The sequence below is a fragment of the Caretta caretta genome, chromosome 9, assembly GCF_965140235.1.
Source record: "Caretta caretta isolate rCarCar2 chromosome 9, rCarCar1.hap1, whole genome shotgun sequence".
Taxonomy (NCBI): domain Eukaryota; kingdom Metazoa; phylum Chordata; order Testudines; family Cheloniidae; genus Caretta; species Caretta caretta.
The window spans coordinates 188056-213975 of record NC_134214.1 but is presented as its reverse complement, the minus strand read 5'-3'; the positions used below and the strand labels follow the sequence as shown (position 1 = coordinate 213975).

Here is a 25920-nt window from a genome sequence, read left to right as displayed (position 1 = left end):
CTTATTGAGCTCAGTTGGACAAGTCAGGGCTGATTCTCAGACCTCCTGAGAATTTTGACCTGTCCACCCATCGACATCTGACCATTTCTGGATCTGTTGATTTAATACAATGGCACAATAAGGCGTCCCAAACCAGTGCCAGTGCAACTCAAGGCCTGGTATTGTATTTGGATAGACATCACATGTAGCGCTTTTATGCTCAATAGCGGTTCAGTCCATCCTCAACCAGAGCAGAAAGGATTCGACTATAAAAAGTTATTAAGCCAAATGGAAACATTTCTCCTCTTGGTCATGACAACACCAGTTATCTCCAGAGTCCGCTGGGATCCCTGCTATCCTAAATTACCTACTTACTCTTAAGATGTCAGGTCTCTCTCTGTTAGCTTTGGATCCATCGGACAGTAATCAGTGCTGTTCAGCCTCCTATTGAGGATCACACTATTTTCACTCATCCTCTGACAACTAGATTCCTTTAAGGACTTGTTAGATCTTTTCCACAATTGGTAAGGCCAATGTTTCAGTGGGCCCTCAACCTCCTTCTGTCAGCTCTTACTAAACTTCCTTTCAAATTATTAGCCACCCATCACAGGATGCAAGTTGCCTTCCTAGGCCCCATCACATAAACCAGAAGGGTGAGCAAGCTGGGAGCACTCATGGCAGATCCGCTATTTACTACTTTTCATAAAGCAAAGGACTTTCTTTGCCTTCTCCCAAAAATTCTCCCCTAAAGTAATTACAGAGTTTCTTATCAGTCAAACTAACTACTTACTGATATTTTTTCCAAAGCTGCAGGCCTCCAGTGAGGAGTGAAGTCTTCACTCCTGAAACATCAGACAGGCACTGGCCTTTTATCTGCAAAAAACAAAAGCAATTAGAAAAACACCCAGGCTTTTTATTACCAGAACAGAGAGGTAGAGAGTCAAGCTGTATCTGCCCTGAGGCTCTCTAAATGGATTTCAGCCTGCATTACCCTTAGCTATCAACTCTCGCATTCTCCCCTTCCCTCCCGCAGAGGCAGTGAGAGCCTGAGTGCCACCGCAGGGAGTGGAGGGGGGTGAAGCCCTCCCCCAACACTCACTCCTGGCAGATTTGGTAGAACAGTGTCCCCAGACTGGTAGTTCTGCTGCTGGGGTGGCCTCAGAGGCAGGGCAGTGCGGAGCAGGTAAGGCTCCCTTTCCCTCCTTTCCCCCGGCAGTGGCAGAGGCGCTCGGGCTGCTACTACTAATGGTCAGCAGGGGTGGTGCTGCCTTTCTAGGTTTCCCTGCATGCTGTCCGTAGAGAAGAGGTAACGCGAAGACTTGGAGCGGGCTCTGGGAAAGGGGTACTGGGGTGATGGCCTGGGGAACAGGGTTGCCACTGCCAGGCCTTTTTTTATTGCACAGCCTGTGCAGGTGCCACCCAGGACTCTGCTGCCATCTCCTAGTAATGCCTGAGGCAGCATGGGGCAGGGCTGGGCTGGCTTAGTCCCAGGCATTTGGCTGGAGTGAAGGGCCAGCCTGGCCACCAGAGGATGCTACCATGGGGTGGGGGGATGGCACAGAAAACCACCAATCCTATTACATCTGTTAAGGCCCGTCCCCTACCCCTCTTGGCTCACCCAACTCCATCCTCTATACCCACGACCCAATCTCAGGGTGTCTACCCCAACATTATCCCTCTGCTGGGATCTACCTCCCCCCTGCCAAGTCTCTTCATCCTACTCTACACCCCCAGCCCCTAAACTCCACCTCCTGCCTGCATGGCCTCCATACCAGGTGTGGATTCTAGTCACCCCCCCACCCCACCCCACAGAACAAGACACTCCAATCTGCTGCAGAATTGCTGTTTTAGTTAGCATGCAAAGCTGATGCTATTTGGTAAAATTTTGGGAAACATGAGGTAAATTTTTTATACTTCACAGCCACCTGCTTGAGATCCCAAGTGATGCCCTAGTGACAGCCCATTTCACCAGAGTACAAGCAACCTCTACAGCATCTTTGTGAGACATACCTTTAGTAGAAAAATATAGGGCAGCTACCTGGAGCTCCTTACAGGCTTTTACAATACACTGCTTTGGTCCAGTCTTCTACTACAGATACAGCTGTGAGGACAGCAATCTTGCAGAAAGCCATAACATCTGCATCCCATCATTTCCTCCTTGAATACTGCCTACTAATCTCCCACATGTGGAATACACGTAGAGGACATCACTTGAAGAAGAAATGGAGGTTGGTTACTTATAACTGGAATGGTGGTTCTTCAAGATGTGTGGTCCTCTATCTGCCATCTGTCCCTTCTGCCCCCTCTGCTGTGGATCATGTCTAGATTTGCGCTAAGAAAAGGAACTGGACAGGTGTCAGTCTGTGCTGCCCTTTATGCCCTCGGTTCAGAGCACAAGACAATCTGTGGCACATGTGTGGACCAATGGACCCTATTTGCTAGAATTTCCAGACTCAGGTGCCTGGTGTCCATACATACCCACGTGTGAAATACAGATAGGACCACACATCTTGAAGAACCTCCAGTGGGAGGTAAGTAATGTCCATTTCCTCTGAGATTACAAACTTCATTTTTTTTAAAAAAGCATGCTCTTTGCTTTGAAATAAAAGAGGGTAGGGGAATATTTATAGCAATATATGAATTTAGAAAGACCTTCAGATGTCATCCATTGATATACAATTGCATTGTAGCAGCATTAGGATCACTTATTACACATAAATGTGTCTGGTGAACTTCAGTGAATTCTCCAAAAATTAGCCAAGCAAATTAGTTGTATTAGTTGAACATTCAAAAGGATATCTTGTTTAAAGAATAATTAATGTGTAATCTGAATTTCTAGCTTTTAAATTTTTAATTTTATAGTCTGTCAATTAGTTGACTTGATTAATAGATTTTAATAAAATTTTGTTGTGAGAGCTTTTCATCATGTTGAACACTAAACTTTTTAATAGTGCAGTGATGGCAGCTGAAGTATATTTCAGATCCTTGCATTTGACATTTTAAAAGCTTGCAGCTGTTGAAGGTCAGTATTAAGTTATGTTTTTATCTCATTCACTACTGATGTGCTTTCTGGAGCTGAGAACAGTTTCAGTATTTACATCTTTCCTAGTTCAAATTTAAAATTCCTTTGTCACAAATAAAATGTGTTGATAAGCATTATTTTGCATATACAGTATAAAAATGCCTTTTCTTAATTAAGAACTGTACTATATAAAGATATTTTGGCTAAATATCAATTTATGAAAAAGCTTATACAACAGCTTAAGACATTTGTATACAAGTTTTGGGCATTTTTTGTTTAAATATAAAACAAGAAAATCTACAGTCTAAATGCTGGCCCTTCTAGTGTAGAAAGGATCTCAATGCAAGTGCTTCTGCATCTAGCAATGAATGACAGCATGCATGCATTGTGTTCAGTAAAACATTTGCAAGAGCATTTAATAGCGCCTAAAACTTCTCTTATCTCATGCTTCATGTAAATTTACAGCATTTCCCATAAAAATCTTCATGCTGTAAATAAGGTTATTCACACTTTATGTATTTAATAAAACGGGTATGTCCATTTTATTACGAAATTTTTGTTTGGATTATCTTTGTGATTTTTCTGATGTATCACTCTATAGAGAACTTCCTTCATCAGTATTATCATGACATATATTTTGTTGAGGATTTTCTGATCTAATTTTCTTTCATTAAAGGACTAAAATTTTTTACATGTATGCCAAATTTTTTAAAACAAAAGCTACTTACCACTTCAGCAAATTTCCTTACGTATGTGTTTAAATTTTTAGGTGGACAAGAAGAATACGTCCTGTCTTACGAACCAGTCAGCCAACAGGAAGGTTTGTAGAACCTATTAAATTTAAAAAATATATATTTGTTGAGATATCAAAATGTTCCAAGTGTCCCTAGAGCAGGGGTGGGCAGACTACGGCCCATGGGCCGGATCTGGCCCCTCGGGGCTTTGGATCCAGACCACAGGATTGCCACCCCATGGCACCACAGGCCCCGCACCGCTCCAAAAAGCAGCCAGCACCGCCCCCCGCAGCTCCCATTGGCCAGGAACGGGGAACAACAGCCAATGGGAGCTTCAGGGGAGGCACCCACAGGCAAGGGCAGCATGCGGACCCCTCTGCCCCACTCCACCAGGTGCTGCAGGGATGTGGTGCTGGCCACTTCCAGGAGCAGTGCAGGGCTAGGGCAGGCAGGCAGGGAGCCTGCCCTAGCACCGATGCACGCCGCTGCCACGCCAAAGCCGCTCCTGGTAAGAGGTGCCGGGCTGGAGCCCAAACCCCTTCTGCACCCCAACTCCCTGCTGCACCCTGCACCCCAAACTCCCTGCCCTGAGCCCCCTTCTGCACTCTGCACCCCGCACCCCAACCCCCTTCCCTGAGCCCCCTCATACACCACGCACCCCTCCTCTGCCCCAACCTCTTGCTCTGAGCCCCTTCCTGCACACTGCACTCCCCCCATCCCACACATCCTGTACCTCAACCCCCCACCCCAGCCTGCATGCAATTTCCCCACCCAGATGTGGCCCTCGGGCCAAAAAGATTGCCCACCCTTGCCCTAGACACTGACATTACACTTAACACCCCAAAAATCTATTATACAGTATATGAATTACAATATTATTCCAGTACATACATTATAATGGCACTAATACTAATGAGTGCTAGTCGCTAGTAATATCTATACACCACTGACTTTACACAGGGATAATTTATTTTTAAGAGTTTTATCTGAATTTGAATCCTATCAGATCCTAGAGCTTGATTACCTATTTTTAAATATTCTAATATCTTCCAATCTGCTCTAATTCCATTTCCCGGTTCCAGAACAGCAAAAAAAAAGTCATATTTCACTGAATTATTGACCTGTTCAAAGTTCCAACTGTAGCTGGTAAAAATATTTTTTTCCACTGAATTTGACTATTTTTCAAAAATTGAACTTTTCACAGAAACATTTAAATATTTTAAATGTTTTGGTTTTTGAACACTTTTAGTGAAAAAAGGAGGCTATTTGTTCCTACTCTAAATATCCCTTTCCACCCCAGCATTTTTGCATGACCACTTTCATTTGCTTCAAAAATGTGTCTGAAAATGGGGGGGGGTCAAAATGTTGTAAAACTTAATAGGATAACAATTAATTTTGAACTGGCCAAAATTCCTGCTCAGCTTTTTAACATTTTAAGTTATGTCTAGGTGCAACCACCATTTCATTCTTTGCAGACTTAGAAAGGGGTCAGAACAAAGGCAAATAGCTATAGATTTGTGGACTGATTTTCTGAGGTACTGGGTGTTGAGTTGTTCGGGATCTATACCAGATATTTGTAATCTGAAAGTAAAAGGGCTGTCTGTTCAGAATACTCTGCATGTGCAGTATATAATTAAAATAGCATTTGTAAAGTACATCAGAAATAAAGTGTCCACTTTAAAGTTATAGCAAGATAAAGCTTTTGTACTTTTAAAAATTATCCTGATCCTCAGAGATCTTCAGGGGGAGTCTTCAGAGTACCTAAGATTTCTCAGAATCAGCATCATGCTCAGTGTCAAGATAACTGCACCTGAATTCTCCCTCCATGGTCCCTCAATGGCACCCACTTAAGGTTTCTGACTCCTGGCCATTACCTCTCTTGTGTGGAGACCCATATCTCTCTCCCTTCTAACTGGTGTTTTAAGGCTGCACAGCTCCCTGCCTTACACTGCAATATCCCCAGCGAGCCAGTTTGCCTCTAGGCCAGCACTTATGCTTTGCTTGCTATGAGGGCATTGCCAGCAGTTACAAGTTACTACACAGCTCTTTCTAAGCAAGAATCTTTATTCTTAGGGTAAAATCATTAAAGAGAATTTAAAAAAAAAAAAAAAAGTTCTGATACACATGCTAAAAGCTTATGAGAGGTTACCCGTCTCTCTTAAAGGGCCCTAATAGGCCAAAGTCTTTCCAAGCCTTCCGCAGGAGTTGGGGGCCCTTGGACAAGAGGGTCCTGTCCATTTGCTGGATCAGAAAGAAGGCACTGAGTCAGTTTAAATCTGGCTTTAAATCAAAAGCCCTTTCTTTTTCTGTTGGTGTCTGCAAAATCCGGTTTGAACCAGTATATGCAAGCCTCCCCAGGGAATGGTACCTCTCTGGAGGTATTTAAGACTAAGGGATTCACCTTAATCATCCCCCACTGGTCATAGTTCCTGGTAAAGCTCTGGCAACTCTCCCCGCCATCGCAGAGCTGCATACATAAACCGTTCATACACGTAATACAATTTGGTCCCCAAAGATATTTGCAATGTTTGTCAGACTCAGCATCTTGCAGGTCCCATTGTTCTCAGAATAGCAAGTCTGAAAATACAGCAACTATATTTAGATTCATAAATGTAGCTGATGGATGATGAGCTCTTTTGAAAATCTTGCCCTTTACCATGTAAATAAGTGATAAATTTTTCCAAGCTGTGGAGCACTCAGCAGCTCACATTGACTTCATTATAGATTTACTCGTGAGGGCATTCTGTGCCAAAAAATTAAAAATTCTGTGCATAATATTTTAAAATTCTGCTAGTTTTATTTGTTACTAAATAACAAAAATAATAAAAATAACCCTGCAGCCCCCCCATCCCCAGGGTACGGACTCAGTGGTGAGGCTTCACCCAACGCTGACACAGCACAAGACCTGGGCTTGCCCCAGACACACCCTCAGGCCCTGCCCCTCTGTGCCAGGCACACCAGGTGTGGAGCAGGCAGGCTCAGTGTTGGGAGATCCAGGTGTGAGGTGAAAGGATTCTGTGTGGGACAATCTGGGTGCAGGCAACTGAGTGCAGGATCTAGATGTGGGGAGATCTGGATGCGCAGAGGCTCATTGGGGGTTCCAGGTGCAGGGGCAATGGGACTCTGCAAGGGGCTTCCAGGTGAAGGTGGTTGGGGCTCAGCAGGGGGGTCTGGGTGTGGGGGTCTCAGTGCTGGGGAAGTTGGGTTTGGTGGGGGTCTGGGTGCAGCTAGTTGGGTTCAGTGGTGTGGGGTTCTGCATGTGGGGGCTCAGGGTGGTGCAAGGGGTACGGCTCATCAGGGTGGGGTTTGATTGCAGGGAGCTCTGTGGGGGGTGGTTTGGGTGCAGGGTTGGGTGGTAGGGGATCTGGGTGCAGGGGTTGAGATTCAGTGGGGTGAAGTTTAGGTATGGAGGGCTAGGGGGGTTCTGGATGTACCAGCTGAGGCTTGGCAAGGGTGTCTGGGTATGGGAGGTCCAGATGAACGGGGGGGTTAGGTGGATGGGGGAGCAGCTCCCTGTACAGTGACCCCTCGCCCCACAGCTGAGAAGAGATGGGGGCAGGAAGCAGGGGAGGATGCTGAGCTTCCTGCAGCTGGGGGAGGTTTCTGGAGGTGGGTCTGACACAGCGCAAGCAACTCCTTGCAGGGGAAGAGGAAGTCCTGTCCTCTCCTGCCTCCAGCCCAGCTGGGATTAGTAGCTGATCCTGGTTCAGGATAGAAGCCACTGGCTGGGGTGTCCCCAGCCCTGCGGTGATTTATCTCTCTGCCAGTTGCCTGAAACGATGTACCTGCACTGCTAGGGAGTGGTGCATGACTGCTCTTGCAGCTTCCCTTTGCTACCCTGTCAGAAAGTCATTTTTTATGTGGAGAAGCAAAGAAATCTGCAGGGGACATGAATTCTTTGTACACGCAGTGACACAGAATTCCCCCAGGAGTATAAATTGGCCTACAACCTTCAATAATTTCTCCCACCAGGAATAAATTTTGTCTGTTTTAACTGTATCTTAATGGTATAATATAATATAACTAATCTATAATCAGAATTATAATAAAGCTTGTTTTGGTGAAATTTGAAGGTGTTTTAATGATCAGACTATAATGAAGAAACATTATCAATCTATCTTTAACAGTCAATTACACTCGGCCAGTGATTGTTTTGGGACCCATGAAAGACAGAATAAATGATGATTTAATCTCAGAATTTCCAGACAAATTTGGATCATGCGTTCCACGTAAGTCCCAGCAAATACCATAGCGAATTTAATCAAATAAGCTCTGTCATAGTCCTACTGTGACCTCTCTGTGTTGAGTTCAATAATTTTTATATTGTGACATGTCTTTATCTCCTAGAATTATTTAAGTGTGAAATTTGTATCCATTTCTCATTTAACAATTTTAAAGTATAAATGGAAGACATTCTCTGGAAATATTTGCCACCAAGTATTGTAGAAAACATTTAATTTGTGGTGAAAGTTGTAGCTTTGTTAGAGAGCTTTTTACTTATCTTTAAAGATACTACCAGACCAAAACGAGATTATGAGGTGGATGGACGGGATTACCACTTTGTCACCTCTCGAGAGCAAATGGAGAAGGATATTCAGGATCACAAATTCATTGAGGCTGGCCAGTACAACAATCACCTTTATGGAACAAGTGTCCAGTCAGTGCGGGAAGTAGCAGAAAAGGTAAATCTAGTGCTAGTGTCTGACTTCTATTTTTTGAATTTATATTTTTAAGCTTCACAGCTATATGGGTAGGTCCTCATTTATATACCATGCTCCTCTGAACATGCATAATAAATAGCATAAATACATAGAATTATAAACAGAGAATAGGAATACTATATATATATATATATACATATATATATACACATACACACACACACATACATATACACACAACCAATTCTATCCACTATTTTAATACGATTATGTACAGAAAAACCTTGCTCCTTCACACACAAAGATCTATTTTCTCTAGCAAGGATTTAACAGCAGAGTGATACAGTGACATCTCATATTACTAAGACCTTGTCTATTCACAAACAAAAAGTGCATTTAATGACAAAGTTACATCAGGATACACCTCATCCACCCAAAACCTTAAAAGAATGGAAATAAGAAGTTAAGGGGAAAGACCCCTGGCATTCCTTTCAATGTTCATATTGCCTACAGTGCTGTCAGTAACACGCTCCTAACACTTCGTAATCCATCTCTAATAAATACCAAAAAGCAACACGTACTCCATCTTCTTCAAACTTGCATTCTGCACGTTTGGTTGATAAAGGTAACTGCAGAGATGTGATATACTTACTGCTTTGAATGGCACTTGACTTAGTACCGCATGACATTCTGATTAAAAACTAAGCACTATACAATTTCAGTAAAGTACACGGTAACTGGATTAAGAACTAGCTGATAGATATCAAAAAATAGTAGTCAGAGGGCAGCTATCATCGAATGGGGGTGTTCCTAATGGAGTTCCATGGAGATTGTTGATAGGCCTGACATTATTCAATATTTTTCACTGCAAATAAATGTAAAATCAATGCACATAAAATTTGCAGATGATAGAGATTGATGGAATGGTAAATAATGATGAAGACAGGGCAGTAATATACAGAACTGTCTGAAGTGCTTGATAACCTGCGTCCATGCAAACAAAATGTGTTTTTAATAAAGCCAAATGCATGAAAACGATTTAGGGATCATAGTAAACAAACAACATAAGCTTCCAATACAATGCTGTAGCAAAACGAGCTAATCCAATCTTTGGCTATATAAACACGGGAGCATTGTGAGCAAAAGTAAGGAAGTGATTTCACCTCTGTATACAGAATAGGAAAGATCAATTCTGGAATACTACATACAGTTCTGGTGTCCACATCCTAAAAAGGATGCTGAAAAATTGGAGAGTGTATGGAAGGAAAACAAAAATTATTCAGAAGCTGCAAAAAAAAGCCTTACTGTGTGAGATTTAAAGGACTACATGCAAAATGAAATGCAAAAAAAATTGAGCAGTAATTTGATTAGTGTATTAATACCTTTATGGGGAAAAAATACCAGGTACTAAAGGGCTATTTAATCCAGTGGAGAAAGGCATAAGAAGAATTAATGACTGGAAATCGAAGACAAATTCAGATTAGAAATAAGGCACAAATTTTAACAGTGAAGGTGATTACATTGGGACAGACTTCCCTGAAATAAAGGGAGAAAGGTGGGTGACACCTATGGAGTTTGTGGGACGAATGGAGGAATGCAAGGAGCACCTGGTATGTGCTATTCACTAAGCCTAGTATGCTTAGAAGGAACAAAATGTGCAACTCTCTGGTATATTTAAAACTGAGAGAATAAAATCCCCAACCAATATTAAAAGGCAAGGTAATTTCTTGAAATACTGACACTGCATTACATATGTGACAGATATGTGAAAAATAGGGCATTGTACAGCTAGGCCAGTGTCACTTCCAGTTATAAAGCAAAGTGTTATCAACCCGTATTCAATTAGAATTAGTTAAGGCCAACACAACTCTAAAGGCTGGAGTTTTGACTGGAATAATGCCTTATCCTTAGATATAATTTTTTTAATCAGTGGGTACTACTGAAATAAATTTGACAGCAACTGGAAACTGTTAGGATGATGAAATCCTGATTCCATTGACGTCAATGGCAAAACTCCCACTGATTTCATTGGGGCCAGGCTTTCACTTCTAAATTGCATGTAATATGCACATGTGTAACTTGAGGACTTTACTTTTTTCGCTCTTCCCTTCTTCTCCCCCGCCCCCTTCTGCTTTAGGGGAAACACTGCATTCTTGATGTCTCTGGCAATGCGATCAAGAGGTTGCAGATAGCCCAGCTGTACCCAATCTCCATTTTTATTAAACCCAAATCAGTGGAAAACATCATGTGAGTAAAAACAATGTACCTGAAGCTCAATTGTTTCGAAGATGGTGAAGGTTTTTTAAAACATATCTATAAATCATTTGAAAGATAATATAAAACCCACTTTTAAAAAAAATTGTTTTGTGTATGTAACTTTCTACATTGAATTCCCAAGGGGATTTTAAGGCTGGGTGGTTCTTCAATTCCTAGTTCCTATATGTATTTCACAGTTGGGTACTCATACTTGCCATCCACCAGAGACTGGAAATTCTAACAAGCCGCATCCATTGGCCCAAACATGCACAGTAGTTCTCCTTTTGCTCCAGACTGTGGGCATAGGAGGCAGTGCAAGCTAAATCCTCCCCAGTTCCTTCTTACAGCTGCATGACCTGAGTCAGAATCCCTGTGTCCACAGATTTCTCCAGTTTTCTCTTTATAGCCTATAAATAGATATAGTAAATAGTTTTACTTAATATAGTATAGTTAGTATAATTCTTTTCCCATACTGGGGAGTCCCTCTCCAGAGTCTGGGACTATGCCCAGTGTCCTGGATTTCAGGAAGTTTCTCTCTTGCCCTTGCTCCTTCACTGTGAACAACGAACACCAAAGCTGCCTCTACCATTTGGGTATCTGCAAAGTGCAGTATCTGTCTTTCCTTTCCTCCGTGAACGCGCAAAGCTTCTGAGCTTCAACTGAAGAAACACCTTATGGAAAAGGCTGAGACCACACTCTGATGCGAGGCAGGATGCTTGCACTCTACACTGGCCTCAAGAGGCAAACAGCATCCCTCCAAGCACGAGCTTGGGAGCTGAGACTACTGCTGCTAAGCTCAAGGACTCCTCATGCAATGCTTCCAGTGAAAGTAGGCTGCACTCTCACAGTCACAAGGACAGATCCCCATCCAGATCTGTTCATAAAAGATGAGATCCCTTCCTGATCAGGTCGGGTAAGCCTTCACATGTAGATCCTAAGGGCTCAGGAACACTGAAAACCCTGAGTCAGGAGGGTAAAGTGCAAAAGAAAAAGGATCCATCAGTGGCTCTGACTCCTAAGCACAAGGACTGACATCTGCTGGCTCCATGTAAGAGTGCAGGACCTGATTCTTTGGCGGTACTGGCCCGTCTCTCAAAGGGCCACCCAACTGCAATCTTTTGGGACACATCGGAACTGTCAGTCCCATTCATCGGAACACCCCAAACACCAGAATGGATGGACACTTACACTTCCCTGGAGGATATCTATCTCCCTCTCCCCCAGTCACCCTCTCTTCTCTAGCCTGATCCTTCCAGGGACATTGCCACACTGGAAGATGAGACTACTTCAGTGAGACAGGAACCATCTTTTCTTCTTTGAGTAGTGTATCTAGGGGTGCTCCACTCTAGTCCCTTCATGTGCACATGCACTTCTCGAGCCCTTGATTGGAGATTTTCTGTTAGCAGAATCAATTTGGCCTACATATGTCCTATACCTCCTTGTGCCACACACCACCGAAGAACCCAGACTTGCAGACTTTATAGGCCTGCACAGGTGAACTGTCCTTAGATCCTTCTCAACCCCTCAGCCGGAGATGGAACCCTACTGTGTCTGCCTTGAGCATGCCTTGGCTAGCTTCTTGTTTATAGTTTAGTACTAGTGTGTATGAGATAGTTGTGAGCTAGCTAGTTAGTAGATAAGTATCGAGAGGATTAATGTTGTTCCTCTTCACAGCCCACTCATGGGGATCTATCCTGATGGGGAAGCTTGTCTTAAAGTCTGCGAGTCTGGAGTAATTGTTAAAATCATATTTTGCTAACAAGGTCTGATAGTGACACAGAACTGCAGGGTTCCAGAGGAAAACAAAACAAAACACCCCTTTCTTCCCAAAAGGTCCAACCTCTTTGAACCCTTGTCAGGTGGAGTGGTCTTCTGATGTTGTGACCTTTTTCTCTCCATCGCTGCTTGTACCACCAGAGAGTTGAGTGCTGGAGGGAGAAAAGAAATTTGGCTCCCATGGTGGGCATGAAATATTATCTCTCAACCCTTTGTGTATGGCAGTGCAAGAGGCTGGGGTATACCAGTCCACTCTAGCTGGCTCCAAGATGGACTCATTAACTGAGAGTGCCACCTTGCTAGGACCTGTAGGCTGCAGAATATCCAGGAGTCAGTGTTGTGGGTCCTGGACCTTCGCTAATGAGATCTCAAGATTATTGGCTATCTTCTGAGGTAGCTCCTAGTACTGTCTCTGGTTGCCTGGTGGAGATGGTGAGGATAGAGTGACTGCTTCATCCAGAGATGAGGATGAGATTCTGTTAGTACCATCAGTACCTGAGGATGCAGATCAACATCCTCCTCCTTGTATTTTGATGGATCCAGTGGATGCTGAGTAGGCAATGTGTGGTGTGACTCAAAAATGGAGTTGTGGCATCTGCAATAGGAGTCCCATAAGCCTCAGCAGAGCCAAAAGGAGGGGCCAAGTGGCTGAGGGGAGCCCATGGCATTGGGTACAAGTGGTCCCCTGGAGGTAACAAAGAGGTCCCACCTCTGGAAATCACCAATTTTGGAATATACCATGGAGAAACTGAGACTCCAGTTCCCATTCACAGTCCTGGGAGAAATGCCTGCTTATAGTATAGGCAGTGGAGTGGTGTTCTGAACACTAGTGAGATAGATGGCTGAAATTTGGATCTGTTGGGCTATACTCTATTGCTTCTGTGCACATGGAGGGAGATCGTGCTCCTCCTTTTTTGTTGATCTAGAAAATGCAGGCCACATCGTCTATCGTGATCCTGATTGATTTTCCCCTGATGAGGGATAGAAAATGAAGGCAAGCAGTCCAGACTTCCCTGAGTTCCAACAGGTTCATGTGGAGAGTGGTTTCCTGAGGTGACCATCTATCCTGAGCCATGAGTGTTTCATCGAGGTAAGCTCCTCAATCCAATAGGGATGCATATGTTGTCACAGTTGTTGCTAGAGTTGGGTAAACGAAAGGAATGCCTGCACCAACGTTGAGTTGATTTTTCCACCAGTCAAGGGAGTTCTTTATGTGAAGGAGAACTGTGGGTGTATGGCTATATGGATATAAGCATCTTGTAGGTGGAGGGCCAAAAACCAATCTCCTGCCTCTACTGAAAGGATCATAGCTGCCAGAGTCACCATCCTGAACTTTTGAGACTTTACAAAGTTGTTTAGTAGCCCTAGATCCAAAATGTGTCTGCACCTTCCATCCTTCTTTGGCACAAGGAAATACCTCAAATAGAACCCCTTTCCTTTGTGAGGAGCTGGGACTGGCTCTATCACTCCTAATCGAAGGAACGAGTCTATTTCTTGTCTCAGTAAAAGCTCATGAGAGGGCTCCCAGGAGAGGGTCAGGGAAAGGAGGGAGAGACCTAAAGTGAATGATGTAGCCTGATGTTAAGACCTCTGTGATCCACTTGTATGTAGTGATCTGCCTCCAAGCATCTTGGAAATGGGAAAGGCTATCTCAAAAAGAGTGGAACCCAATTTCAATCCTTCTATCAAGAAAGGCAAGATAGTGTCAGAAACATCCTTACAAGCTTAGCCACTGGCATAGCTATGAGGTGTGAGTCTTTCACTCTTTGGGGTTCCCCAGAGAGGTCAAGATCATCATACAGGACGTACCTTTTGACAAGTCAGATTTGTTTATCAAGAAAACGCATGAGGCCCTATACTCATTGAAAGAGTCTAGATTGAGCCTCCATTTCCTGGGAATTTATACTCCAGTCCCGAAGACAAAAACACGAACTACAGGTGTACAGTCAAGGCCGCCTCCTCCTCAAACATTCTACCACCAGCGTCCAGTTAAACCTCCACCTAAAAGACACAGGGTTCAGAGGCCAAGGGCTGCTTCTGATGACAAGTGCTCACAGTTATTGAAGCCACCCACTTCTACCCTCCTTGTCTTTGGGAGCTGACTCTCACTTTTTGCCCATAATTGGGACTCTATCACAACACACCATTGGGTTTTAGAAATCGTCCATCAAGGTTACACCATCCAATTTCTCTCCTTCCCTCCCCACAAACCCCATTCCTGACTCCACTTTAGGGACCACTTTGATTAATTGATTCTTCAGCAGGAGGCAGACTCTCTCCTCTGAAGAGGGACAATATCAAGTGCCACCTCAATATCAAGGGAGAGGCCTCTATTCCTTTTATATGTTAGCCCCAAAAAAGATAGATGGAAGACACCAATTTTGGACCTTGAAATCTCAACATCTTTATTGAGGAAGTTACTGGAGCAACTCACCTGGTTCAGATTGGGGGGGAAAATGCCATTTGTAATAAGACCAGAGAAAGAAGAATGTGTCAACCAACAAGATGGAAGTACAGAAGTCCAAGGTGCAGTTCAGTGCCAAAGGAGACCTAACCAAGCATCAAATGGAATCTAAAAGCAATAATCCAGGATCAAGCTCCCTACCACCCTTTCCCAAAGTCAAAGTGGTACACTTCATGCTTGGTGTTGAATCAGCTTGGTCCCTCTGTATGCTTGGTAGACCTGAGAAGTAAAGGGTAGAGTTGGGTTCAAATAACCCAACTCAAAGCTCACTTAAGTAAGGAAAGAAAGAAGTGAGAAATGCTTTCTTCCCTTTGTCTTACAAATTTGCAGCCATGAAGTGATGGAGGCTTACAACATTGTGTGCCCTAATGTGAAGGGTGTGGACTTGGTCCCAAGGGTTAGAAACAGTCCAGTTGGTAATGCATCAGTCCTAAGACCATCACAGAAGTACAACAGGCTCCAGTTGCACCATAAAAATAAACAAAAAGAAAGTCTACAAACCACCATCTGGAACTAAACAAAATCAATCTACCTTTCTGAAAAATGTGTTGTCTTTGGACACTGGGGTAGTATCTGAGGCTATTGAAGAAGTACAAGGGGTGCATTTGAATGGTATCTGTGGGCCCAAATGGACAACTGGGGAAGGTATTGTATGGTTTGAGAGTTTATGGGTCTAATATGTTCCAAATAGACACTTTTAAAAGGTGCGGAATGTTGTGGCATATAAAAAAGTCTGGGTTTTTTCTAAGGCAAAACAATTGTACTTTAGCAGGCTCAGAATAATTAACAAACATGTATGTAAATAAAATCCAGCTGTTTTAATGGCAAGTAACAAATGATAGAATCATAGGACTGGAAGGGACCTTGAGAGGTCATCTACTCCAGTCTCCTGCACTCATGGCAGGACTAAGTATTATCTAGACCATCCCTGACAGGTGTTTGTCTAACCCGCTTTTAAAAATCTCCAATGATGGAGATTCCACAACTTCCCTAGGCAATTTATTCCAGTTCTTAAGCACCCTGACAAGTCAGGAAATTTTTCCTGATGTCCAACCTAAACCTCCGTTGCTGCAATTTAAGCCCACTGAATCTTGTGCTATCCTCAGCGGTTAAAAAGAACAATTTTTTACACCCTGCCCCAGCCCAAAGTAAGCACCTCCAAACTCATAATTTTAAGGTCAGACAGGACCATCATGATCATGTAGTCTGACCTCCTGCACATTGCAGGCCACAGAACCTCTCCCACCCATACCTGAAAAAGACCCATGACCTCTGGCTGAGTTACTGAAGTCTTCAAATCATGGTTTAAAGACTTCAAGTTACAGAGAATTTACCATTTACACTAGTTTAAACCTGCAAGTGACCTGTGCGCCATGCTGCAGAGGAAGGTGAAAAACCCCGAGGGTCTCTGCCAATCTGACCCAGGGAAAAATTCCTCTTGATCCCAAATATGGTGATCTACCATAAAATGTTTTTTAAATAGTGTTCCACAAAAAGTATAAAGCCAGAAGGGACACTGTGGCAACCATACTGGGAGGCACGGGAGTTTGGGTCTCTGTTGCAGGGCCAGTACCTCCCACCCCTGTCACATGGAACAGGGGGGTGAGGTTGTGGTAGCCCCTCGGTTAAGTCAATATGACTGGACTCAGCTTCAGGCCTGTGTGATCCAATGGCTGGCACCACTAGGGCTCCCCTCATCTGCGGGGGAGTGTGGCCTAATGGCTGGAGTCAGTAGGGTGCCCCAGGGGCGGCAGGGGAGTGCGGCCTACTGGCCAGAGTCAATAGGGCTCCCCTTGATGGCAGAGAAGCAAAGCCTAATGGCCAAAATTGATAGGACCCCCCTTGGTGGCAGGGAAGCAAGGCCCAATGGCCAAAGTCCATAGCAGCAGGGATTGATGGGAAAGCCCCCCCCTCCCAAAAGGGAGGGGCAGCCAGGTTGGGGGACCCAAGCCCTCCCTGCTCCACTGGGTCCCAGCCCAGGGCCCTGGTAGTGGCGATGCAGTTCGCCACTAACTCGGCATGGAATCCACCTGCAACACGCCGACTGTTGCCAGGACCCTGGGTAGTCCCTCCTGGGGCTACTTCCTACCATGACTCCTGTAGCTGAAGTCAGGGTGTCTTCGGGGTCTCAGGGTGCCTCAGGTGGCGGCTGCAATCTCCCTAGAGCATCCACAGGTGCCTGGGCCTCAGCGTCTCCTGCTCCCTCAGTCCAGGTACCTGGCTGCTCCTCAGCTGGAGCCAGCGAGGTGTATCCTTCCTCCTCGGTTGTCAGCCCAGACTGAGCTAGGCTGCTCCCTTTTATACTGCCGCAGCAGTTAGAGCATGCCCAGCAGGGTTGAGGGTGCGTGGTTTCTGCTGCTAAGAGCTCTGCTTGTTATGCATTTAATGGAGGGAATAGAAAAGATAAAGCAAGGGGAGTAATCAAGGTTGTTAGACAGCACACTTACCTGGACCACATTAGTGGAAGAAGGAATTCATAATATTGGGAAAGAAAATTTGCAAGGCTAAAAGGTGCTGGACTTGGGCACCACATAAAATTAGTAATTCAAGTGTGCCAATTATAATTGCTGTTCCTAGATGAACAGGGAATCCTAAAGAATTAGTATATGTTAACAGTGTACAGTAGATAATGGGACCTATAAACAGCACTATTCCAGTATAAAAATGGCAACATAAGGAGATGAAATAAACACAGCCTGCTGTAAATGAATCAGGCACAGATGGTTCTTTGAGTGGTCAGCCTATATAAACCTGACCACAAGCGAAGGAGGTTGCACCTGACTAGTCATTAAAAGGAGAGTTAAAGAGGTGGTACAGCTCGGGTACACAGTATGTGCTCTGGGATACCACAGCTTCTCAGGAGGGACAGCACCGTGCCTGGGGAGGCTGGATAGGTTTTGTCTAAACCTCACTTCTCTGACTCAGATGGGAACCCATGCCCTATGGCCTAGTGTGCAGATGAAGGAGAACGTGACAAAGGATGTGACAGACAACACTGACTTGGAGTCACCGGTGACCAATCTCTTTGCACTTGTGCCTCCCTTGTCCATTAACACCGCTGTTGTCAGATGTTTGGATACGTGTGTGTTCCCTCTGTATGTCGTCCCAGCTCTGCGCAGACAGCTGACACAGCAGACATCGAGCGAACCGCCCAATGACCAGAAGATCCATTAAGGTTCAAAGGGAGCTAGCCAGGTTTATTGTCAACGAAGCACAGTCCTAACTCCCCAGATCAATGTCTACAGTTATACTAACACATGTATGCCTGTGACAATGGATGCAGCTCAGTGAATGGCGGGACTTTCCATTTCCCACTCAGCTGGCCAAAGACACCCTCTCTGAGATACATCTTTATACACCAACACAAACAAGTTACGTATTGCCTCTGATGTATCAGGGTGCCGCCCTCTGACATATTAGAGCACCACCCATTGCCTTGTACATGTTGGTTCGATCAAATCATCTCTATTCATCATGCTGTCATCCTGACCTTATCCTTAAGATGGGTCAGCATGTTCCTGTTATCTTTGGGGAATGTGTTTGGTATCGAGATGTTCTGGTACCCCCTTTCTGGAATATGTTTGCATATATATTCTTGTGCCTAGCACCTCTTAGGAATGTGTGTTTCTGCAGTATCAGCCCTGTTCTTGCCAGATTCAGTGAGCAGGGCCTGCCTCTGCTCACAACTTAACTTTGCTTTATATCAGCAAAATTTTGACTACCTTAGCTCAGGCCTCATACCAGGCCTCTGATACATAAGTTTATGTTTCAGGCCCTCTTCCTACTACAACCACTAGTTTGGTGCAAAGGAGACTCAAGCAGTTGGGGCCTATTGCCCAACTAATAGTCAAGCAGCAAGCAATTAGAAATAATATTGTTTGGACAGAGAAAACACTGTGATGGGCTATACTAGAGGAAGTGAGTTTGCACCTCCTGGTTTGTACTTTAAGCCCAATGTTAATGGTGATTCAAATAATAGCTGCCACAGTGGTCCTTAGAAATGTGCTGCTGGGCAATAAATATATATATAATGGTGTAATACAAAATATATATATATATAATGTGTAATGCAAATAAAACAAATACTAATATAAAAAGAAAGACAGAAGCAGAGCAATGTAGCTGAGGCCTGGCCCGATGTGAGTAATTAACACATAGAGAGTGGCCTCATTTTCTGGAAGATAGAATTAGGGATGTAAATGAATCATCAGGTTGAAAACAAAATGTTTGTGCTAAATAAGATAGGTCACTAGGTTAAGACGACAAAATGTCTAAGCCAACTAAGATAAGAGGGAGAACACCCGAGGAACTAATTACTATGAACTATATAACAAGGGACAAATGTAAATGTAAAGATGAGGTAAAAATGAATTTGAAGTATGGACAGTGCGTGCACAGGAATTGGTTCCTGCAAAGTAACCAAGCCAATCCAAAAATGAGTAATGCAATGTATAGTAAATGCAATGAGAAATATAATGTACATAAATGGAGAGGGTTTCTGTGTAATTTTGGAGCTGTGATACATCCTGCATCCATCCCCACTGCATTTGAGTCTGATCAACTCAGTATAGCACTGCTGTATGCCAAATAAAAATACCTGAGTGATGAAAGCTGGAGTCGAACTGAGTTCTTAGAAAGCCAAGTAAAAAAAGGGCTTGAAAAAAATCCCAACACTAGCACTCAACTGACCTAAAGAGTTTTGGTTCCCAGAACTTCTGAGACTGTCAGTCCATCCTCCTGTTAGGATCTATCTCTTCTCGGCTCCCCTTACTTGGAAGGAAGCTAAATCAGATATCCCAATCCATACCCACTTCACCTCATGGCCTGGTGTTTGGATGAGCATCAGAACTCTCTTGCTCAACAGCCATCCAAGCCATTCTTATTCAAAGTTGCAAAGATTAAACTAGGAGCTGCTACCAACCTGAATGGAAACATTTTTGTGCTTGGGCTCAACATCATCAGTCTTCCTCAAACTCTGCTGATATCCCAGTCATTTTAGATTATCTCCTGTTATTAAAATAACACGGGTCTCTTCATTAGCTCACTACGGGTACATCTTGAAACAGTCAGTGCCTTTCTTCCTCCAGTAGACAGGTAATCCATTTTCACTCATTCACCCTACAGTGGTTAGATTAATGAAGGGCCTAATCAGGACCTTTCCACCAATTCTCAAGCCTGTACCTCAATGGGACATCTATCTTGTCCTGTCACTGATCACCACACCTCCATTTGAATCTTTGGCATCATGCTTTATGCCCTCTCTCTGGAGCACGAAGCAAACTACTGCACATATGTGTAAAATGGACATTGCTTGTTAGAATTTCCAGACTCAAGACGCATGGTGCACGTGCGTTACCCACATGTGGAATACAGACAAGGGCCATGCATCTCGAAGAACTTCCAGTTACAGGCAGGTAACCTCTAATTTTATATTGAGGTTGCTTAGTGGGTTTCAGTGTTAACCCCAGCATCTTTTCCAGATGCCAAGAAATGGAAGGCTAGTCTACAGCACTCCCACTATCTCCCTTTACTTAAGTCTCCCTTCAAGAGTTTAATAAATCTCAGATTCAGGAACAGGATGGGGCTGGTTTTTTTCTAGGATTCGTATTCAGAGGGCAGTTTAATAACCTTATTTCAAAAGAATCAGCAGTATTTGGTAACTGCTTATTATTTTATAATGTATTTCATCTCAGGGAAATGAACAAACGTTTAACAGAGGAGCAAGCCAGGAAGACCTTTGAGAGAGCCATGAAACTGGAGCAAGAATTTACTGAACATTTCACAGGTTTGTATCCCTCATTACAGTTCCCTTCAAAGCGTGGAATTGTGTTTTCTGGACCATAAGAATTGTCACAACTGACTGAGCCCATAAACTTCAGTTATATATCTTGTCTCCAATACTGGTCTATGATGAACGTTTTAGAACATGTAAAACCATCATAATGCACTGCAACTGTTCATTAAATATTTGTATCAATTCACTGTTTAACATTGAGATGAAATTTCTTCTTTACTTAAGCTGGTGCCAGTTTATACTTTAGAGCATGAGAACTTTTCGCTTTTTGCTAGCTGTTGAAACTAGAAACGTTAGTCTTATTTATATATTAAAAGTCTGGAAACTTTTAACGTAAAGGTCACCAACTGGTGTCTCATGCCTTTCCAGAATGTGAAGGGTGGCTAAACCTCTGAAAACCAGAAAATTAAGAGTTACAGTAATGCAAACTTAAACTTCTGAGAACAAGGAAATACAGAGTTAAGGTACACACTAAGGCAGCCCTAACTCTGCCCCCATGGAGCAGGCAATAGCCATTGGGGATTATCTACATTCACTCCAGCTGTGTTCACTGATAGGTTTAGCTGTCTTGAATGGTAGAGGGATTAGCTGGAACAGCTTGGCAGAGCAGTGATTGTGACATGAGGTGGTCTGTGGCAGCCTTGCCCTTCTCCGTGCCCTCTCCCCTGTGTGTGATCAAAGAAAATTGCTGCATGTGTACCTTGAGGGATCCCTTATGCCTCAAGTCAGTGCCTAGTTCTCTCGGTTGTGTCAGTAGCAGTCCATAGGGGTGGTCTTGCTATAGGATTATCATCACTGAGGTGGGATATGAGAGTGGTCTGTGGATTTAATAAAAGGTAAGTGAAAGTTTAATGAAAAGGAGGACTTGTGGCACCTTAGAGACTAACAGATTTATTTGAGCACAAGCTTTCATGAGCTACAGCTCACTTCATGAAAGCTTGTGCTCAAATAAATTTGTTAGTCTCTAAGGTGCCACAAGTCCTCCTTTTCTTTTTGCAGATACAGACTAACGGCTGCTACTCTGAAACCTGAAAGTTTAATGTTAAATGGAACCCTATGTATAAGGATGAAGGGGGCTTGGTATAAGAGAATGAAGGGGTTGTAAAATTTAGCAAGTGGGGGTTGTTTCTATGGAGCAAACTCTATTTGAGCCTAAGCCAAGAGTAGGTAGCTTCTGTTCAGTACATCTTACCTAAACATAAGTCAAAAGTTTTGTGTCAGTAAAGATAAAGTGTTAGACACTGCCCTACAGTGATCATGTGCCCTATTCCCTGAGTGCTCTGCACTATCTGAAAACATGGAATGCTAACATGTGTGTTAAAGCTGACCTGGGGCATCACTCAAAGAGGTTAAGTTGGCATGTATCTTAACTCTGTATTCCTAGTTTTCAGAAGTTTTAAGTTTGTAATACCTTAACTCTTCCCTAGTTTTCAGAGGTATATATTTAGCCACTCTCCACATTCTAAAAGCGCACAAGGCAGCATTGGACAACTTTAAAGTTTTGGGACATTTAATTCCCTTGGTTTTAAAAAAAATAATTTCTCAGCACCCCCATCTGCAATAGCCCAGCTTTTCTCCTTCAATACCTGGGGCTCTTTGGCAATGATTGCCCTGGCCACAAAACACACTGGCTGCATGTTGGTCTCCTCACTGCCTCTGCCTTGTCTCCTGTCTAGCACAGCCTGATTGCCTCTTCTCAACAATCTTCCCTATAGAGAGGCAAGCTTCAGCGAAGGACCAACATGTTGAGGAGCTGGGGAGATTCTGATTGGTACTTTTGGGCACTATTGCAGTATTGATAATTATACCGGTAGCTAGTAGAGCTCCTGTAATTCACCTTTATCTAATAATACTACCTAGCATGTACAATGTGTAGTGTACATGATCATGCAAGTATCAGAAATCATTTTAAACTACTATGGTTCCTATAACACCATATCGACAAGGGATGCTCTGAATAGTGACTATTGATAAAATATTTTGCCAAGTAACAGAAATAACGATGTTTGGTAGTGGTATGATGTAGAATGCATGTATGTGTGTTTACAAAGAAGGCATAAATTTTTAATTGTAAAATGAATAAGAATCTTCTAAGAGGTTTGACAAGTAAATTGAATTAGAACAGCCATTAAGGAAGCTTTGTTACCATTGAATGTAAAATAAAATGCTGTCATAGATTTTAAATGTTTTGGGAGTTAGGAAGCTGAGTAAGAGGCAACTGTTAGCATGTAATGAGAGCTCAGTAATCGTACTAGTGTGGTGTGTATTAACACAAACACAGGAATACAGTGTGCTGCCCCAAACAGCAGCATTATACATTTTTTTCCTGTTGAACTCTATTAAGTGGGTTCTCAGCCTGGAGGTGAAGACCCCAGTTAAGACGAAGCTGCAATCAAGATTTTTGTGATTTGGATCCAAAGTGTTGCAAGAACCCTAGTCCTGATTCAAATCAGACCATACTTTAATCTGATTTGGGTCAGAACACACCCCACCTCGATTCATTTATAGTGCTTCTCTAGCCTCAGTGATAATATATACAATCTGTATGGTCTGAGTGTAGATTGTAACTTTATTAACTGTTTCTAAAGCAAGCCTCAGATGTAGAGGATTAGAGAAATGCATGTGTTAACCCCTTCCTTCCATCCCAAATCATGGACACTGCTAGCAACCAGAATCTACCAGATGACCTATTTTTCATGTCCTGGTTCGTGATCCAGATGACCAGTTCCTAAATCTACATTACATGGAAGCTCACACCACCATTTCACTTGCTACAAGTCTCAATGATTTATTTGTCTGGATTAGGATTATTAACTAGCCCTGCTCTTTTACCCTCCTGTCCTGGATACCTGCACAAAAGTTGGGACTAGAAGAAAACGAAAAAAGAAAATCAGAAAATAACAAATCACCCCCAAACCAATCCTTGGAGGTATCTGAGGAAGGCAAAAAACAAAAACAAAAAAACAAAAAAAACCCAGCTGCACATGCCAATCTACAGTGTGGGAAAATTCCTTCTTGACCCCAGGACGCTATACACTGGCTAGTTCAAAGGCCTTGGGGAAGCCCTACACCCCCGAACAGTCACGCACCTTTAGCTCACAATAAACCACTATCCCAGTGTTGTCTGTTACTTCTCCAGTCTGGTTAAATCCCCACCCTGGGAAGGGGGCTGAGAATGTCTGCACGCAAGGTGAAAGCTAGTAAAAAATGCTTGCTCACTGTAATACTATGTTTTGCAGCTATTGTCCAAGGAGACACACTGGAAGAGATATACAACCAGGTGAAGCAGATCATAGAAGAACAGTCTGGGCCTTACATCTGGGTACCAGCAAAGGAAAAATTATGAAAATTGAGAGATTTTTGGTTTTCATTTTCTAACGGACATCACCTACTCATTGACAACTTGTAACCCTTTTCAGTTGAGCCTGCCTCTAGCTCTTTCCAGTGTGGGTCACACACTAAACATCACATTCTGCAGTTCCCATATTTTTTTTACATTTGGTGTCTCTTTTAGTTTGAATAATTTGTGTTATTGTGTGGTAGCGTTCATTTGACATTTTTCAAACATGAAGGTCAAATGGCCTGACCAGCTATTAAGATAGGGGTGGGGAATTGTATGGTAAAATCCTTAATGTTTAAGGGAAAGTAAGTTTCAGAGATTTTCAGAAAAGATTTACATACATTCTTTTAAAATTGCATCACATATGAAAGAAAAGGCATCTTACCCAATGATGTAAATCGTGAGCAACTTTGCACGCTTTAATTATAATAGCATGGGTTGGTCAAGGCATTTAATTTCAAGTTTTAGTTTGTGGGTTGACTTTCTGTTGTCACAGCAAATATTTTTCTTTATAGGCAGTTAATGTAACTTTTGTTTAATTTCCAAATTAATGTATTCATTAACTTCCATTAATTCACAAAGGATATTCATTTTCAAAATTTCATAATGATATTCTTATAGTCTATTTTTATTCATTTTTTGCATATACAGTTGCTAGGGATAAAGATATTTAATGTTTTTAATCTTACTCATGCAACACTATTTACAGTATCTTACAAAAGTTCACTCTTTTCTGAGTCGAAAACATGTTTAGGTGCTAGGGAAGCTTATATTTTACAAATGAATAGCAAATTTTCTTTGGCAACAAAACAGAAAACACTTGCAGTGATGGATGATCATTAAGGCAATAGGAAAAGAGTCAGATTTGTAGTTTAAAATAGTGTCTCTCCTTAGGGGTGTCAGATTTAAATGAATATTTTACTCACAATAATTGCCTATTTTGTTATAAAACTTTCTTTAACTATAAACTTGTACCTATGGGAATTATTTTCTTTACATAGTTGCACACACATATATATAAAATATATATATTTTTCTTTTCCCACCTATTCCTAGCTTTTTTTGTTTGTTTGTTTTGAGAATAAATATAAATTAGAATTTATCTTCCTTAATCATGTGAAATGAAATGGGTTATGGTGGCTGGGTAAAACATCTGGGGGATATTAGCTACAAGAAAAAAATATGGGCAAGTTCTCCTCTTTTCTACAAACAATTTCAGATGTTTGGTTTTGGGATTTTTTTCTTTTCCATGTGATGTGCATGTTTTAACCAATGGGAGATTTCAGAGTCAACAGTCAGTTTTCATGTACATCTCAGATTGCATCTGTGTCACATCTTCCATGGTGGCCCTGCACTGGAGAGACACAGGCCTCTGAGCTGAGCAATTATAAATATATTTCTGCAAAATATAGAACTAACATCAGTGGTGAAAAATACTCCAGTTATTAATAACATTGTTTGGTACTTGCTCATGGTTCTTTTGGAGTCAATTGTTTATTAAAAAAAGATGTGCTCCTGACAGCCTGATTGCAGTTTCTCAACCAAATTACCTATGGTTTAAAAGAACCTATCAATATTATTCATTCCATTTGTCAGAAAGAGGAGAACAGCTAATAAAGTTTATTGTACAACATATTTTTGTGTGTCTTTAATTAGATAATCTGAAATACAGGTGATGTAGAATTAAGAAATTAAGCTCGCAAACAATAAATTGGCAGGAACAGTAAATAATGAGCAACTATGTGATAGAGGAGCATTGAAAAACTAATATTGGGCCAAAGAAGTTCAGTGTAGTTAAATTAAATTCAGGTTAGATCTTGGGGCAAGGAGTTAAAAGTAATAAGCATGTGTGAGAGAACAAAGTACTGCAAAATATTGGTAGATTGGGAATCCT

At 42.6% G+C, this 25920-nt stretch overlaps 1 protein-coding gene across 37 annotated transcripts in view; it reads left to right on the top strand.

Annotated features, from left to right (window-relative positions):
• The window catches only part of DLG1 (discs large MAGUK scaffold protein 1), a 529193-nt gene extending 503534 nt beyond the window's left edge, over nt 1–25659 (top strand). For all 37 annotated transcript variants that reach the window (XM_075132009.1, XM_075132007.1, XM_075132006.1 and 34 more), the window contains 6 exons: nt 3771–3821; nt 7863–7964; nt 8245–8417; nt 10534–10643; nt 20586–20677; nt 23926–25659. In XM_075132009.1, the coding sequence (XP_074988110.1) occupies nt 3771–3821; nt 7863–7964; nt 8245–8417; nt 10534–10643; nt 20586–20677; nt 23926–24032 (635 nt within the window). In that variant the 3' untranslated portion in view covers nt 24033–25659. The remainder of the gene's footprint in view (nt 1–3770; nt 3822–7862; nt 7965–8244; nt 8418–10533; nt 10644–20585; nt 20678–23925) is intronic.
• Nucleotides 25660–25920: the final 261 nt, after the last annotated feature.